General features: G+C 36.0%; 1 protein-coding gene across 1 annotated transcript in view; it reads right to left on the bottom strand.

Moving 5' to 3' along the window:
- Positions 1 to 18,741, bottom strand: part of LOC150088704 (leucine-rich repeat-containing protein 47-like) — a 101,249-nt gene that overhangs the window by 49,468 nt on the left and 33,040 nt on the right. The window contains exon 3 of the mRNA XM_090370868.1: positions 12,736 to 12,852. Within this exon, the coding sequence (XP_090226994.1) occupies positions 12,736 to 12,852 (117 nt within the window). The remainder of the gene's footprint in view (positions 1 to 12,735; positions 12,853 to 18,741) is intronic.

Below are 18,741 nucleotides of genomic sequence, written 5' to 3' on the forward strand. Positions count from 1 at the left end.
CCCGCTTTATGAGCGCACACCAGGAACAAATTAACTCGTAAAGTCGAGAACTACCTGTATAGTGCATGTATGTCTTAGCATTTTTATTTGGTTCTTATTTTATATTTCAATTGTATATAATCCTGTTTTATTTTATTGTACGCAGTCAGCGATTTTAAATTCTTGTATATATTTATTTATAATTTTAATTCAAATTTTGTATTGTTTTTTATTTTAATAAATCGTTTGAAATCAGTAGAAACAATATTTCGTTATCATGATATAACTGTTGATGAACTGCTCAGGTTGCTGACGAACTGAATGGATATTTTGCATCTACATTCATGCATGAGAAAATTTTTTAGGGATGGAGATGGCAGAAGTATATCAAATTACAGGGAGCTAAATGATTTTGTGATAATGGAGAGGAAAGCAGAGAAGTTACTGTTGAAGCTAAATGTAGATAGAGTGCCTGGAGTAGATGAGATCCTTCCAATTATATGAAGAGAGACAACAAATGAGGTCAGCAATCCTTCAGCCATAATGAGAGTATCTTCAGATTCACAGGAGCTCCCAATGGACTGGTAATGCGTGAATGCTTCCCCAATTTACAAAGAGGGACCAAAAGGTAAAGTGAGTAATAACAAACCTGTAAGCTTGACTTCCATTCCAGAGAAAATAAAGGAGTCACTGGTTAAAGAAGTAATGCAGGACCATTTAGAGAAGAATGCAGATATACAAAAGTCACAGTTAAGGATTTGTTATGGGACAACCTTGTCTGATCAATCTAATTGAATACCATGACACAGTAAACAAAGAGCCTGGATTAAAAATTAATTTTGACAATTTTATGTTATTAGTGCAGTTCCCTCCCTCCTTCCCCAAGAGTGCTGTGCTGTATCTATTGTTGTTTTCAATGTTTATTAATAAATTGAGGAAGGATGTTTGCAGAAGAGATGTGTGGTAATTTGCTTTCACCCAGTGGGCAGTTGATTGTTAGAACAAATTTCCATCTGGTGTCGAAGTGTATAATTTGAATAAATTTAAAGAACTAGCCACACTATTAGAGGGGATGAAAATGTGGGAATTATTTTTCTTTGCCATATAAGCTTGCTTTCTTGCATCAGTTGCCGCTAATATTAAATAACATTAATTCTTTCATTTGCCACGTGACCAATCTGCTATATTACATTAAATACCTAATATCTGAATGGCCACCTTTTGTTAATCAGCTATTTAAGGAACAATCTGCGAAAATTACTCTTGCATTCCTTACATTCATATGCAGCATTTTTAAGTCCATAGTTCCAGAATGCACTCTGTGCTGGAAACATCTAAAGGAGTTTACCTCTAAGTTCTGTCCCATTTTAAGAATCATGGAAAGACAGAGCACACCTCAATATGACATTAACAGAGTTATTTCGCATGACATCAGAATATTAATTATAAACATTAGAACATGAACAGATATAGCACCTACACAAAGAAACAAAATGTGACAATGAGAGTATCGAAACAAAACAAAAGTAAACTAAGAAAGATAACACATAAAATGTGGAAACTTAATAAAAGCTAGGACGTTTGAATCTCCAAATTTTACATACTTTTCTTTAACCAGAAAAGGAAACCAAACCAGACAAGACCACACTGAAGGGGAGAAAGTGATAGTAATCGTGAATGGAATTTATCAATATTAGAAGTCTTTTTTTTTATTTATTTATTTATTTTATTTTGTGAAGGATCCATATTGGAGAACTTACATAAAGGAATCTGAAATTATTTCTTGATCTGATCACATACAAAACAAAATGAAACATATATGTAACACATGTTTGTTTGTTGTTGTTTGTTATTTGGTTTTTAGGAGCATTAGCGACTAAGGCCATATTGCTCTGGGATATGCAGTGGTCATTCCCTGACCTTTCCGCATCCTCCGTATTTGGTGGTGAAGGGCTCGAACCCCGGTCTAATCAAGAAGCTTGTGCTACGCACTGCTGCTCCTTCCCATCTGGCTACGCACTGCTGCTCCTTCCCATATAGGCGCCTCCGCCTATATGTAACACATACAAAAATACAGTAAAGATTAAAAATTAAATTAATATAGAAATAATAAAATTACTAAAATTTGACTACAATAACAACTAATGCTTCACTTCTACAGTTATTCGAATTTAACTCTGTTATCATCCTTTTCATCTGCTTCTGAGTCTTCTCGATCATAACCATCTATTTCAAGTTTGATATAAGAATGAAAACCTTTTCTCTATAGTTATCAACAGTTGTTACTTCACAGATCACTTCACACTTGAACAGATCGAGGTTTTTCAAGTTTGTGAATTTCCTTTAATGGTTCCAGAGTTAAAGTAATGGTTCCGGAGTTAAGTGATAACAGAATTTCGGGTGGTCTTAATCTTTTACATGGGAGTCCAAAATTAACATACAGTAGACCAGTGGTTTTCAACCTTTTTTTAATAACGGCACCCCTAAGTAATTTATTTTATTTTGCAGCACCCCCTACTCAATTTTCTGCCTGTTAGATCCGATTCTCTCCCTGTGTGTGTGTGTGTGTGTGTGTGTGTGTGTGTGTGTGTGTGTGTGTGTGTGTGTGTGTGTGTGTGTGTGTGTGTGTGTGTGTGTACTCATATATATCTAATATTAAAAAATACAGTGGTACCTTGGTTTGCGAGCATAATTCGTTCCGGAAACATGCTCGTAATCCAAAGCACTCGTATATCAAAGCAAATTTCACCATATGAAATAATGGAAACCCAGATGATTTGTTCCAAAACTCAAAAATATTCATATACTGTAAAAATGATTAATACAAAATACATACCTTTTTATATTTTTGATATTTAAATTTAATATACATAAAGCAATCAAATTTATTAATTATTGGGTAGGACGACTTTCACTGTCTCTAACGGAATCACTGCAATCTGTTGACTTTTTCTTTTTGTGCGACTTTAACAAGGAATCTTTCCAATGACACTTGCTTTTGCCTCCTTTTGAGGATTTCAGAAATCAGATTCATCGCTCGCACTATTACAAAATGAGGAGGCACGCTTGATACACATAAACAAAGCTGCGCGCGTGTAGCAACTGAATAAACACCGTAAAGGCAGAGATACACTATTAATTAACACCTCACATTTTACTAAAGCACATTTCTAGGGGTTCCTACCATAAAACAATAAAAACAATTTCCAGTTGCGTTCCTGCTAGTGGAATCTGTTATAAACTGGTAGTAAACTCGATCTAATTGCATTTGCGATTATACTAGCTGGAATTGTTGGTTTTCACGTTATTATGGTGAAATGTGTTTCCCCTTCACGGATATAAAAAACCATAAATACATTTTCAAAATCTTCTCTTCATTGCTATCGGGTTGCGGTGATTCTGCGTTCGACTGCCATTTCTTGTAAACACAAAGGGAATCGTGCATAGGCGAATTCGGTTCGTGTTATATAAGATATCGTTCCCGTATTTATAAATCGTGTATGATCGAATTCGTGTAGTGTAAACACGTGTTATACGAGGACTGACTGTACTCGTATTGCAAGACCTCGCTCGTTTATCAAGTTAAAATTTATTAAAAATTTTTGCTCGTCTTGCAAAACACTCGTATACCAAGTTACTCATAATCCAAGGTACCACTGTATATATGTTATATGATAGTTATTACAATAATATAGTTAGAAAAATTACATTGCGTAATTAATACAAATTATATATATATATATATATATATATATATATATATATAGTATATAATAATTTTATTCTTTATATAGAAGTACTAAGTAAACATATAAATTTAAAAAAATAAATAAGGTTAAGTAACTTAAACCCAAATTACGTGGCACCCCTGGAATGTTGCTGCAGCACCCTAAGGTGCTTAGGGCGCCGCAGCACCCCGGTTTAAAACCACTGCAGTAGACTCTCGATTTTCCGGGATAGAGGGTAAAAAAAAAAAATTCCCGGATAATCAATTTTCCAGTTAATCCAAAAATACAGTAAGTCCCCAACATATGTAAGAGATACGTTCCAGGGCTTCTTATGTAAGTCGAGTTTATATAACTCAGGAATGGCTAATAAAATAATGCTACTATATCCTTGATATGCCAAAATTAGAAAAACCACATAACATCCTCAGAAGAATGAAGAAAAATAGTTATATATTTTTAATTAGTTCAATTAAAAACTATCTAGGGACAGTGGTGAAGTAGACAGAGTGGCACATAAGAAAAGAAAACAAAAGGAAGAAAAAAAGCATGTTATTGTACAGTAAATACTGATATGTATTTTGTAGCCTTGGTTATTATAATTGACTTCATTGGTGCTGATCCCTTCAAACCTTATCGTATTCGGTCTTTGTCCTTTATTGTGTTCACTGTTGACACTGACAAATCTGAATTCTGCGCGATACTTATTAATGTTTGGCCATTTTCATACATCATTATTTTAATTTTCTGATCCAAATTGTTCACTTTCCTTTTCTTGATAGATTTACTAGTACCGCTGTTACTTATTCTCTTAGTCGGCATCATGATAACCAACAAAATTAAATTTTCTGAAAAGAACTTCACAGGGTTATGGCAAAAACTCACTATTATAACCCCACGTGAGCTCACATTTTACTAAAGCACATTTCTGGAGATCACGAGCATAAAACAATAAAAACAATTTGCACTATCCAGGTTATTGGGCTTTTCTGTTAGTGCAATTCATTATAAACTGATAGTAAACTCGATCTTATTGCATTTGCGATAATAGTGATAGCTGGAATTCTGAAATGTTTGTCCCCTTCACTGAAATCTTCAGTCATATAAAAAAAATATAAATACCATATTTCCCCATGTATAAGATGCACCCTTTTTTTGGGGTCTAAAAACTAGGTGCGTCTTATACAGTGGTTGTAGATTTTTTTACTTGCATTTCCCGCTTTTTCGCGCTTGTTGTCTTTGCGCTCATTGTTTCGCACTTGTTACCAGTATATTAGGTTTACGTTTTGCCACGTTCTGCCCAGAAATGGCTCAGAAAAGATTTTCGTACAGTGCTGAATTCAAGTTAAAAGTGATCCAGTTTGCAAAAGTGAATGGAAATCGTGCTGCTGAACGTAAGTGTGGTCCTCCTCCAACTAAGAAAACAATCTGAGACTGGCTACGGGAAGAAGAAACTCTACTGAAAACACCACAGCAGAAGAAGGCCATGAGAGACAAGTCAGCAAAATGGCCTGATTTAGAGAGGGAATTGAAGATATGGATTGAAGAGCAAAGGGCAATTGGAATTCCTGTATCCACAAAGATGGTTCAGCATGAGGCAAGAAAAAGAAGTTACTGATTTCAAAGGAGGACACAATTGGTGCTTCAGGTTCATGAAACGGAATGGACTAAGCATGCGTACACGCACCAGACTTTCCCAAAAGATGCCTGAAAGCTATGAGCAGAAGGTCCTTGAATTTCATTGTTTTGTCATTCAATGTTGGAAGACACATCAGTTTGAGTTGGGACAGATTGCAAATATGGACGAAGTCCCCCTTCAATTTGATGTCCCAAGTAACAGAACTGTTGATAAGAAGGGAGTGAAAACTGTAACTGTGAAGACAAGTGGACATGAAAAGAGCCATTATACAGTTGTTCTAGCTTGTTGTGCCAACAGAACCAAGCTGCCTCCTATGCTGATTTTCAAACGCAAAACAATGCCAAACGAAGACATTCCTCGAGGAGTGATTGTCCACGTTCATGAAAAGGGTTGGATGGGATGAAGATCTGGTTTGAGAAAGTTTGGAGCAGGAGACCAGGTGGGCTCTTATGCAAACCTGCCCTATTGGTGCTTGATCTTTTTGTTTTTTGTTATGTGTGCTAGGGCACACATAACAAAAAACAAAAAGAAGATTGCTGCAGAGCAGTAAACAAAACTTGCTGTCATACCTGGAGGCTTGACATCCCAGCTCTAACCACTTGATGTCAGCATTAACAAACCCTTCAAAGCTACCATGAGAGACGAATGGAACCAATGGATGAAGTCTTCTGGGGACAATTTTACATCAGCAGGAAGAGTGAAGCCAACTATAGGAGAAGTTTGTACCTGGGTGAAAAGATCCTGGGATAATATCAAGATTGAGATTGTTGTCAAGTCATTTAAGAAGTGTGGCATTTCAAATGCCATAGATGGAACTGAGGATGAGACAATATATGAAGACAGTGATTCGTCATCAGATACAGATGAGGACAAACTAATGGATGGGAGTTTTGACAGTGATGAGGATTTGTATGAATTTTATGATGAATAAAACTTGAGTTCAATAACTTTATGTAATACATTTTTTTTCAAATTTTGGGCCCCAAAATTAAGGTGCGTCTTATACATGGGGAAATATGGTAACATAACATAAGTCCGAAGCTACATAAGTCGGGAACTTACCATATCAACAAATGTTCAGCAACCTACGTAAAAAGTATGCAGATAGATAAAAAAAACTTACCATGCACTACTCACATGTCCAATATGCGAGTAGTGCGTATTGGACACGCATTTATTTTTTACATTGTTGATTTTAAATCATAGCTTCCCTTTATATTTTTACAATGTCGTGTATGGTTTGGTCACCAACATTACAGTGGCTCATTAGAAATTTAACAGGTGCACCATTTTCAAACTTTTGAATAATTTCAAGTTTTTGTTTAATTGAAAGCACAACTCTTGCGTTTGCCCATCATTTTCGCGATTTCTAAACAAAAAAAAAAGTTACTATAAAAAAAAAATTCCAACATTCATGACGTAACGAAACAAAATTTGTCCTTTTGCGATGCGACGGAACACAACAATCAACGTGACACACTAAAACAAACTAAAGATTTCTTCTTTTTTTTGAGCGGCGGATGTGAAGATAGTGTGGGTTGCAAGATAATAGGTACACTAATCTCTCAAATATCAACTTATAACGCCGCTTATTAAGTGTCTCATTTAATCTGCTTCCTAGTTAATCCTGGTAAATCGAGAGTCCGCTGTATTTGAACCTCAGTGGAAATAAAATTAAAGATCTTGAAACTCTGGAACCATTAAAAGAATTCACAAATTTGAAAAACCTGGATCTGTTCAACAACTAATAACATATGAAAATAAAAGAAATAAACAGCATAAGAAAACTGTCACAAGTTAACGTGTTTGCTGCCACCTGTATTTGAGGGAGCACATTCAGTGTGCTGTAATTTTTGGAATGTTGATAAATAACATTCCAAAAATTTGTAAATAATAGTTGAAAAGTAAAAGTCTGGATTTCATAGTCAAAAGCTGCACCATAAATCAGAACAAAACTCAAAATTTTATACAAAGTTTATTCTATGTACATTCTACGTACTCAACATGAGCAAGAAAGAAATAAAAATGTGCACCAAGCTATTAAAAAAAAAGGAAAAAAAATTTAATCATAGATGCTAATAGCCAAGAGTTCGATCAGTGCTTCAGAATCAAACAGTGCAATTCACATGCCTTTACAGGTGACCCCCGCTTAACGCTGATAATTCGTTCCAGAAAAACAGAGCGCTGAGTGCATCCGTGCTAAGCGAGTACCTCATTCCTATAAGATAACATATGTATTTGTAAGTTGCGGTCGGTGCCATAGGATATATCCTAATCAATAATAAACGGTAGTGAAAAGATGCACACATGTCGGTCAAAATATTTAATATTCAAATATTTGTGCATAAAAAATATTCTGCATTACATACGTATATAATTATTTGGTAACTACTTACATATCAAAATTCAACTTAAAATTCCAATTACAATCATGAATTTAATCATGAAAAATGTGTCGATTTTGGGTTGAACTTTGGCCTTCTTCCAAATAAACTAAAAGGGGTATTAATTTTAAATCCCCACAGCGTTACCACCCAACAATAAAGTCAACCGATCCTTCGCTGCTTTGAAACCTGGCATGTTTTTTCTTATTTTTCAATATGAAACTTCTTTTAAGCATTCGTTTCCACAAAAGTCCTGCTTCATCTATGTTAAAAACTTGTTGACAAGTATAATACATAATACCCCTCTTCAATAATTTTAACAAGTTATTTTTTGAAAGTTTCGGCTCCTTGATCTGCACTTGCAGCTTCTCCCTCGATTTTAATTCTATTCAACCAGCCCTTTACCAGTTTTAAATGGTTCCACATTTTTTTTTTTTTTTTTTTTAAAGGTGAGTTTTCTTCAGATCATCATATTGGCTAATCTCTTTCTTTCTCTTTCTCTCTCTCTCTCTCTCTCTCTTTTTTTTTTTTTTTTTTTTTTATAATATTTAACTTAACTGAATTCTGCATTGGATTTATCTTCAATAAAATTAGTTAAAGTCTTTCCATTTCAATCCTAATAGCCGGCCTAGCCCTAGTTGCTTGCAGTGGAACAGCTATCTTTCCCACTGCTAAAATTAATTCTTTATTTTTTTATAATTGTTCTTACAGTTAAACTTGCAAATCCTAAATTATGGCGCACACATCCGCTTGTCGTTGACCGGAATCGATTCGCTTCAAAACATCTAATTTGATTTTCAAATTCAGTCCTTTTCTTACATTTATAGTCTTCGTACTGCGCCCAGACGTTGCTTTTTCATTCTTATCGGCCACTATTAACTCTTCGAAAATGTAACTGTGTTGGTTGCATTAATTAGGATACAATGTTCAAGTAAACTGTCCATTATGCGCAATGTCTAATACTGTACTGAGTGACAACTAGGTTTCGGATAAATGCATATAACACTAATATTACAAGCAATATACTTGATCATTTTTTAAAATGTTGATCTCAGAACTACATAACAAGTCACTGTACTGCAATTAAATTAGCGTGCAAGAAAATTTCACTGAGCGTGGGAAACGTTTTAATGCTGTTTTGCTATTCATTTTCAAGCTATCAACTCCATCACATGAAACAATTTCGTTAAATATTGACAAAAATGCAATCTGTAAAAGAGCGTTATAGTCAGATACGGGTTATAATATAAGAACAGTGTTATATCAAATCAGCGTAAAGCAAACCATGTTATAATGGGGACCTGCTGTACTTAACACTTGCATACTGACTGCATAAGAATGATCGCCTATATGCAATATGGCATATAGGATGCTATGCCACAATATTCATATGCATTATAGCACAGCACTTGGGACACCACTGAGTGCGTCAGACTCAATGAAAGTGTTAAAGTGGACCAAATAATAAGGCAGCAAAGCCATGTGGCCAGTCTCATATGATGCCACCAAGCATCACATTACACTACCAAAGATAGTTCTGTCGAAAGTGTAAATGGTTTATAATTTCTGTCCTGATGACTAATATAGTGATTTTGCTGCTAGAAATGTTGGATCAGGACAAACTGCTAAAAACTTATAATAACAGTGAGAGTTCAATTTTAACATTATCTGAGCCTTCTGCTCAGTCAATAATTTTGAGCTGGAGTTGTGCTGTAAATGAATTTGCGATATATCTTATTTTAGTCTTTTTAGCTTTGCTTTTATCTATTAAGTTAAAAAAACAAAGATAAAAGTCAATTTTAGTTTTGTTTTTTGATATTATCTACAAATCTCAATTTGGATGTATATAAGTTCTTGTTTGTTACCGGAATAGAACATATTAGCAAGATATTCTGAGGGTAGAAACATTTCAAATGAGTGGGCAGCTAATGCCAGGGAAGCAAGCTTAAATAACTTTAAGGGGTGTGTCAGGGTAGTTAACTATACAAGAACACTACGTCTTAATTGTTTATATGTCAGAAGTTTCGTCAATAAAATGAGTGAATTCGAACTGCTGGTTACGACAGATTCAGACATTTCACATGCTAGTATAGAATCTGTATGGTGTGAGATAGTTCAAAGCAAAGATATAATGAGAGTGCGAGTAATCTACAGGCCAGGTGATTGTGAAGATTATGATGAGAGCCTCTACCTGCAAAAGGAATGGGCAAGTAAGCGTGAATGTCTTATTATGGGTGATTTTAATTTGCCTCTAATTGATTGGAGCAAATGGGAAGGAAACTCCACATGGGGGACAAAATTTTTAAATCAACTAGATGATTGTTATTTGTATCAACATGTCAGGGAAAGTACTAGGGAAAAGAATACTCTAGACCTCATCATCACACATGAACCAGATGACATAATAGGGCTGACAGTACAGATACCAGTAGCAGGAAGTCATCACGGAGTTCTACAGTGGACGATGAAGAGAGAGGTAGCAGTAGTTAAAAACAAAGGAATCAGTTATAATTTGAATAAAGGAAATTATGACGGCTTCAGATGCTACATGGCCTCTATAAACTAGGTAGATATCTCCCAGAGAGCGAATACAATTGAATTATGGTATACCTTTAAAACACTAATCACAGAAGCCTTGAATCCTTATATACCATTAAAAAATACTCCACAAGGAGGATTCCAAGTTGGATGAATAATGAAGTTGCTAGATTACTCAAGCAGAAAAAGACGGCATGGAAAAGTTACAAAGCAATAAAAAGTACCGAAGCCTATAACAGCTACAAATTGATCTGTAATAGTGCCACAGAAAAGGTTAGGCTGGTAAAGACAAATTATGAGAAATCGCTGGCAAAGAGAGCAAAGAAGGGGGATAAGGAATTCTTCACATATATAAATCAAAAAAGAGGACAAACCAGATCAGACTCTTATGTAATAGACATGGGATAGTATTAAATACCGCAGCTGAAGTTGCAGATGAACTCAACAATTACTTTGCATCGATATTTACAGAAGAAAAACCCCTTTATGTCAATGAGAAATTATGGGAGTGAAATTGAAAAAAATGCAATTAATGATGTTGAAATTTCACCTGCTTATTTAATGAAAAAACTTGAGCCTACAGGCCGGTAAGACCCATGGGGTTGATGGCATATACCCTATAATCTTAAGGGAGGTGGCAAGGGAGTGCATTGAACCATTGAGGCTAATTATGACAGCATCACTGGACTCGGAGTGGTTCCGTTGGATTGATAAAGTGTCAACGTATCTCCAATACATAAGGGCGGTTCTAAGAGTGAAGTGAGAAATTACCGGCCGGTTAGTCTAACTTCAGTAGTAGGGATAATCATGATTTCAGCAAAGCATTTGACTCAGTCCCACATGAGCAGTTACTTTATAAGCTGGAACAGGTTGGAATCACAGGGAAAATCATTAGATGGATAGCTGGATGGCTTCGGGGCAGGAGGCAGAGGATTGTGATAATGATTATTCCTCAAATTGGGTTGATGTAAGAAGTTTGGTTCCCCAAGGATCAGCACTGGAACCACTGTTGTTTTTAATTTTCATAAATGACATCAATGAAGGGTGATGTCTAAATCTGCAGATGATGTAAAGACTGGTAGAGTAGTTAATAATCACCACCAAGCAGAGCTTTTTCAGTGTGACCTAGATAGACTTCAGGAATGGTCAGAAAAATGGTAGCTATGCTTTAATTCAGAAAAATGTAAGGTATTGCACCTGGGGAACAGTAACCCCAAAATAACTTATACACTTGGTGGAGTTCAACTAAAGCCGGTAGCGGAGGAAAGGGATTTGGGTATTACAATACAGTCAGACATGAAGTTCTCCGAGCATTGTTGACTGGTTGTAAGGAAGGCCCATGGTGTCCTATTGATGATTTATTGAACAACTGTAAGTAGAGATAAGGATGTCATAATCCCATTATATAACGCTATTGTTAGACCACAATTTAGAATACTGTGTTCAAGTATGGAGACCACACATAAAAAAAACATTATGCTTCTTGAAAGGGTCCAAAAACAGGAAATCGCCTGGTGAGTTTAGCAAAAGGGCGTCCATATGAGGAAAGACTTCAAATATGTGGGTCGCAGAGCTTGGAAACTAGGCATCTTAGAGGAGACTTGACTGGATGTGTTTAAGGCTCTGAGAGGCATCAGCAAAATGAATAAGGAAGAAATTTTCATGGTTATAAATGATTATAGAACAAGGGGGCCATAATTTCAAGTTACAGGGGGAGATGTTTAGATTGGATTGCAGGAAGTTTTATTTTAGTCAGTGAGTTATAAATTACTGGAATAAGTTACCTACATGGGTGGTAGAGGCTGACAGTTTGGGGAAATTCAAAGGTCAGCTGCAGGAGGGAAATGCATAGGTTGTCTATTTCCTTTTCTCTTATTATTTTTATTATTATTATTATTGTATTTTTATTCTTATTATTTTATTTTATTTATTTTTGTTATTTTATTATTTTTTTTTTTTTTTGGCTGGTGCAGCATAAGCCATAGGCTTCCTTGAACCATGTGGCAATTGCTAACTCTAATTTAATGTTGTGCTCATACAAACAGATTCACAGTGGTTTTAAGGTCGTGCTATTAGCTATTGTTTCTGACTTTACAACCTCTACAAATCATGAAGTATATGACTTTTGTTTAGTTTCAAGCAATTTGAAAAAATGCAACCTTCACAGAGGAAAAGGTGGGGGAGGGAAATGCAGTAAATGCCCATATGGTTACTACAGAGCCTACTGCAATACAAAAAAAAAAAAAAGTGGCATCCTCTTACAATCCACTGATTACTGTATCACTTTCATATCCAGGACAAAGCAAATGCCTTGTAAATATGTTATAGTGAGAAATTAATTCATAATCAGAATGTCAAATATAACAGTACAAATGTCACATTAAATTGAATATCCCATCAAAAAATTTCCCACTACAGCAATAATCCAACATTAATTTTCTAAAAAATATTTTGAGTTATACAAACTTACCTTAAGCTCAAAGGGTGGTTTTGCATCATATGTTAAGTTTCCATTAATACTACTATAATCATGAGTAGCAATGGTAGCAACATTACGTTTGTCACATACTGTATCATGCAGCTTAGTCTGAAAGTGTAAAACAAATTTCAAATGATGAATCGTTATCAAGGTTTTATTTCAATTTTTTTTATCATTGTCATATTTGAAAGTCTATTTAGTACAGTTAAGTCATATAATAATATACTGAAGAGAGCAAAAAATATTTATTTTATAACCCAAGTTGTACAAACTGAAGAGGTTTCTTTGATGCATGTAATAATAAAACCACCATTTTTATGATAATCAAAGAAAATTATATTTTATAATCCAAAACAGTATTTACATGGAATAAATGATAAAATGTAGTAGTAGTAGAGACATGTGATGCAAGAAAGCAAGCTTATCTAGCAACAGCAAAAAAAAAAAAAAAAAAAAAAAAAAACACATTTGACACATCCATTCCCACTATACATTTATCCAGTTCCTCCATAAATTTATTTAAGCTATATCAACTTCCATAACAACAGATGGAAGTTTGTTCCAGCAATCAAGTACCCACTGGCTAAAGGCAAATTTCCACACATCTATTCTACAACTGTCTTTCCTCAATTTGAATTTATATCTCCTTAGGTTTGTAATCTGAGCAAGAGGAAGAATCCATCAGAACTGAGCCTGCTCAACCCATTCAAGGCCTTATACATCTCAATCAGATCACCTCACAGGTGCCTAGTAACCAGAAGCTGCAATTTGCAGAATTTAAGCCTTTCTTGGTAAGAGAAACCCTTTGTTCCCCTCACCAATCTTGTAGCCCTTCTCTGTACTTGCTCAAGCAACTCTACATCCTTCTTAAAATAAGGCCTCCAGACCTATACACAGTACTCAAGGCATGGCCTGACTATTGCCTTATACAAAGGGATAATCATCTCCTTTTTGCTACTAGCAAAATTCCTATATACCATTGACAACAGCCCATGGCCTGCTCTGCAGCCTGTCTGCACTACTCAGAAAACTTTATATCTGATTGCACAATTACTCCCAGGTCTTTTTCATTTTCTACCTCCCTAAGTGTAGTACCACACAGACCACACAGTTGGTACGTTTCTCTGCAGTTACTTCAACCCATATGTAGTACTTTGCATTTGTCAATGTTAAACTTCAGTTGCCACTTCTCAGCCCATCTGCCCAACTTTTCTAGATCCTATTGCAGTAGTACACTGCCATTACTGTCACTAACAACCCTGCCAACCTTAGTATCATCTGCAAACTTGGATATTAAGCCTGATATACCCTCATCAATATCACTGATAAATATACAAAGCAACAGGGGGCCCAACACCGAATCTTGGGGGACTCCACTAATAACATTAGTCCAAGAAGAGCAGCACCCATTGATTACCACGCCTCTGTCTTCTTCCACTCAACCATCCTTTTATCCATTGTAGCAATTTACCCTTAATACCATTCTGCTCCAATTTGTACAGTAGTCTTCCATGTGCAACAGTGTCAAAAGCTTTCCAGAAATCCAAGTATATGATATCAAAATTATTTTTTACATCCAGTTCCTTTGTAACCACATCATAGTATCCAATCAAATTTGTCTCACAAGACTTTCACTTAACAAACCCATGCTGTGCTGTGTCTGAATTATTACTGCAATCTTTTCTAGATGATCCTGCAATGCTTCTTTAACCAGTGACTCCATTATTTTTCCAGGAACAGAAGTTGAACTAACAGGTCTCTAATTACTCAGGGATGGGATACACTTAAATAGAAGGGGTACAAGGGTGTTTGCTGATGCTACTGAGGCAGTGTTAGGTGGGTGAGAAAACTGCTAGCTTGGGGTATTCACAGTGTAAAAGATTAACAGCAGCCCCAGGCAGAGGTGAAAGTGATTCTTGCACTGCTTCTATTAAAATGAGCAGCAGCTTGGAGAATGGGGTGCTGGGGATTTCAGGGACCGGTGGGAGTCATTACTCTAATATATACTAACAGACAAAAGGAATGGAAATATCATATTTTAAATAGAGAAATAAGGAAACCCTTTCATAATTAATATCCATTTGGAGGCAGTGAAGTAAATTTAAGATGCTATGGGCAGTAAAAAGGATGAGAGAAGGGAGATAATCTAAATGGATACTGGAAGCAAAGATTAATGATAACAAGCCAGAAGATGTAGTTTGTGGATTATGGATTGATATTAATAATGAAACACTGACAAGTTAGAAATGATTTGTATTACCATAGTGATCTATACAACCACTAGGTATAACAGATTTGAATTATGATAAGTATTTTTTTTTTTTTTTTATGTTTGAAATTGAAATCACCCCAAACCAAATATCAGATGTAGTTATTCATCATATCTGACCCTACCTTCACTTATGCATTTTCTCTATTGCTTAAATGTCCTGAACAGAAAAGTTCACAATTTTTATTTCACTCAAATTTCGTCTGAAAACATCCAAATGACAATGCAAATAGTGTGGCTTTGAGAATATTCTGGACCTCATTCATCTGTACTGTTCAATCAAATTTTCAACCAGCTGTTTAGAGGCAAGCATCTGCTTAATTTAAGGTCCAACATATACAGCATCTTTCACTTCAGAAATTTTTGGGAAGATTGTGCTTTTTACTGAAAGGCATCACTTTGAATATCAAAAGCTTTTGACAGATTGCTTCAACTAGCCAGGGGTAATTTTGAAATTATGACAAAAAGACCTTTTCATTTAGATCAAAGCATTGTTAAATGCTCTGTTCTAAACAGTAAGCAACACACTGACATATGCTGGCTTACTGTTCTACTGTCACACAGACAGAGGAAACAAGAATTCTTAGTATAACTGTCTTGTAATCCAAGAAGGAATTCTAACATCTTGAAATCTCAACAGACATCCCACCCCATTTGTAGCTGTCACATTCCTTTCAATCTGATGAAATGTATTCAAATTGTGAAGCAAAATAGCCTACAGACTTCTTGTTAAGCTGCTGATGAAAAGATGCCACTATACTGGATTGTGACCAATGCCAATTTTTTCAAAAAGAGCAGTCATACCCGAATGAAGCAGAGCAAAGATTTGATTACTGAGTAGGAAGATGCCAAAGAGAGATGCTTTTTGCTATAGGGAGATGTCTTGAAGCTAGGTTCCAATATTTCCACCAATTTAGATAAGATTAATTAATCAATTAATATTATTGTTAATTAATTCATTAATAAAGATTGATTAATTAATAAAGATTAATTAATTAATCTTTATTAATTACTCAATTACATACAATAAAGATTAATTAATTAATCTTTATTGTATGTAAAGATGCCATACAACTGTCAAGATGTCAAGAGCTCTGCAATGGATCTGATAATATCAAAGTCATTTGCCTGAAACCTAAGTTTCTAATTCTCAGACTAGAGAAATGTAGACATTTGCTTGAGCATGTTTTACCGAAATCCCAGAATCAGAGAATCAGGTTGTATATTCAGATTCATACAATTTCTTCTATCTTTAGCCTTGTAAATGTAAATGGTGTAAAATTTCTGGATATCCTCACATACACACACAAGGTATGATCCAAAAGTCCAGGAACTGAATTAAAAAATTAGGAAATGAAGCTTCCCAAATACTCAGATATATTTCATTTAAAGTAGTCTCCCTGACTCTGTATATATTAATCCCAATGCTTCTGCAACTTCTGGAAGCATTCCTGAAGGCTTCTTTTTGAATTGATAATAGTTAATGTGACACAATTTGAATAATTTCCTCAGTCGTTGCAAATACTAGATGGTAGATGACTCTCAACAACCAGTGCAATACCACCGCTTTGCTTATTTGAGGCTTGAAATGGTGGAACCCATGTTTAGTCTCCAGAGCAAAGTTCTGGTCAACCCCATCTCTTCCATCATGCAGTAGGAATGATGACTTTTGAGGTTATGATGAACATCATGGAGAGATCCAATCTTCCTTACATTTCGAGGTTACAGCTCTAAAACGGTGTTCGCAGATCGGCTGCTAGTTATTACACTGGACTGAACCTAGTGGTAACTCTTTAGGAGGCTTCCGGATCAGCTAGTGTATAATCTTGCTACCTCTACTCTGCCAGATAGTGACTGGAGGGAGTGCAGTAGTGTGTATGCGGGGGGGCATTGTCGAGGCCATGTTATGTCAAGGATCTGGGTATATTCTTACCACGTGTACGCCATATCCAAAAATTTCATTACTTCATAAAGCATATTCTCCCCGGCGCCTCTGTAGCCGGGTGGGCAGGAGCAGCAGTACGTAGCACACGCTTCTTGATTAGATGGGGGTTCGAGCCCGTGACCACCAAATATGGAGGGTGTGGAAAGGTCAGGGAATGACCACCGCATATCCACGGAGCAATATGGCCTTAGTTGCTAATGCTCATAAAAACAAACAACAAACATATCCCCCCCCCCCCCACTTTTTCTTACTATTGAATACAACATGAATTGTCAAACTAAGAGTAAGCTTATCTGCAAAAAGATCTAAACCTCCCAAACACTTCCTAGTTTATTTCACAAAAATATGTGGTCTCATTTCTAATCTCAACGATGTATATTTCCTCTTGCAGTCTGCCAAACCCCATGTACTTTTTCTGACAGAATCTCCTTTATCGATTGATTCAACTACTGCTCATCTCACTGGCCCAAATTATTCGCTGTATGATTCCTTTCGCCTCAAAGGTGGTACTTGTGCATATGTTCATTTCGATATTCCCTGTCAGAGAATTGGTAATTTGGAATCTCTTCTTTTCGATCTTCTCTGGCTTAAAATCTCTCTTCCTCATTGTGCCAAATTCATCTGTTGTCTCCACTGTTCTCCCAACTCCACTAATCACTTGGAGCTCTTTGACTTCCTCCCTTTGCAACTTGAATTTCTCCAATCCAACTTTCCTAACAGTGAGGTAATTTTCCTTGGTGATTTTAATGTTCACAACTCCAGCTGGCTTCCGTTTTCTAGTTACCCTGACCCAGCTGGTCGAGATGCTGAGGCTTTTGCAATTAATAATGACCTTGCACAGATTGTTCATTTACATACAAGAATACTGGACAATCCTAACCATACAGCCAACACACTTGATCTTTTTCTCACAAACAACCCTTATAAGTACATGGTTGAAGTGAATGATCCACTAGGCACCTCAGATCAAAACTTGATTGTGTCTTCTCCAATGGAGCCTTTATCTCATAGCTATTCCCAACCTCGTGTTGTTTGGCATTACAAGAATGCAAAATGGGATGACCTGCGAGATTCCTTTTCTTCTTTTCCTTGGTCGGATTACTGTTTCAAAACTTCTGATGTCAACGTTTTCTCAGATCGTGTCAGTGAAATTATTCTTGTAGGAATGGAATCGTTTATTCCCCACTCCACTTTAAAATCTCGTCCTTTATCTAAACCGTGGTTTTCCAATAAATGTGCTTTCCAATTCTCCATTTTCTGCCTACACCAAAGCTCGCAAAGCAGTTATTAATCAGTCCAAACTAGATTCTGAACAGGCTAAGAGTAGAAAACTTGCTTCTTGCCCTAATGGTAGCCAAGCATTCTGGTCTCTTGCCAAAGTTATTGACCACAACCTTTGCCCATCTCTGCTCCCACTTCTGTCAAAACCAGATGGTTCTGTTGTCACTTCAGCCAAGAATAAAGCTGACCTGCTAGCATCCCATTTTTCTTCCAACTCATGTATTAATGATCTTAGTAAAACACCTCCGACCATTCCCAACAAGCTCCATTCAATGCCTCCTGTGGTCTTCCGTCAAAAGGATGTCAGAAGGATTTTGATGCTAAGAAAGCTCCAGGTCGCGATGGTATTTCTCCACTTGTTCTCATGGTGGCCTAACTAATTAGGTCACCAAGAGATTACATTTTTAAATATTGTCTTGGCGCATTATAGCCTTAGTAGATAATGCGCCAAAAAAATCCAAACAAACAAACAAACCACTTGTTCTCAAAACCTGTGCTCCTG

Source organism: Mastigoproctus giganteus, chromosome 3 (genome assembly GCF_048544385.1).
Source record: "Mastigoproctus giganteus isolate SK-2022 chromosome 3, ASM4854438v1, whole genome shotgun sequence".
In the NCBI taxonomy this organism is placed as follows: domain Eukaryota; kingdom Metazoa; phylum Arthropoda; class Arachnida; order Uropygi; family Thelyphonidae; genus Mastigoproctus; species Mastigoproctus giganteus.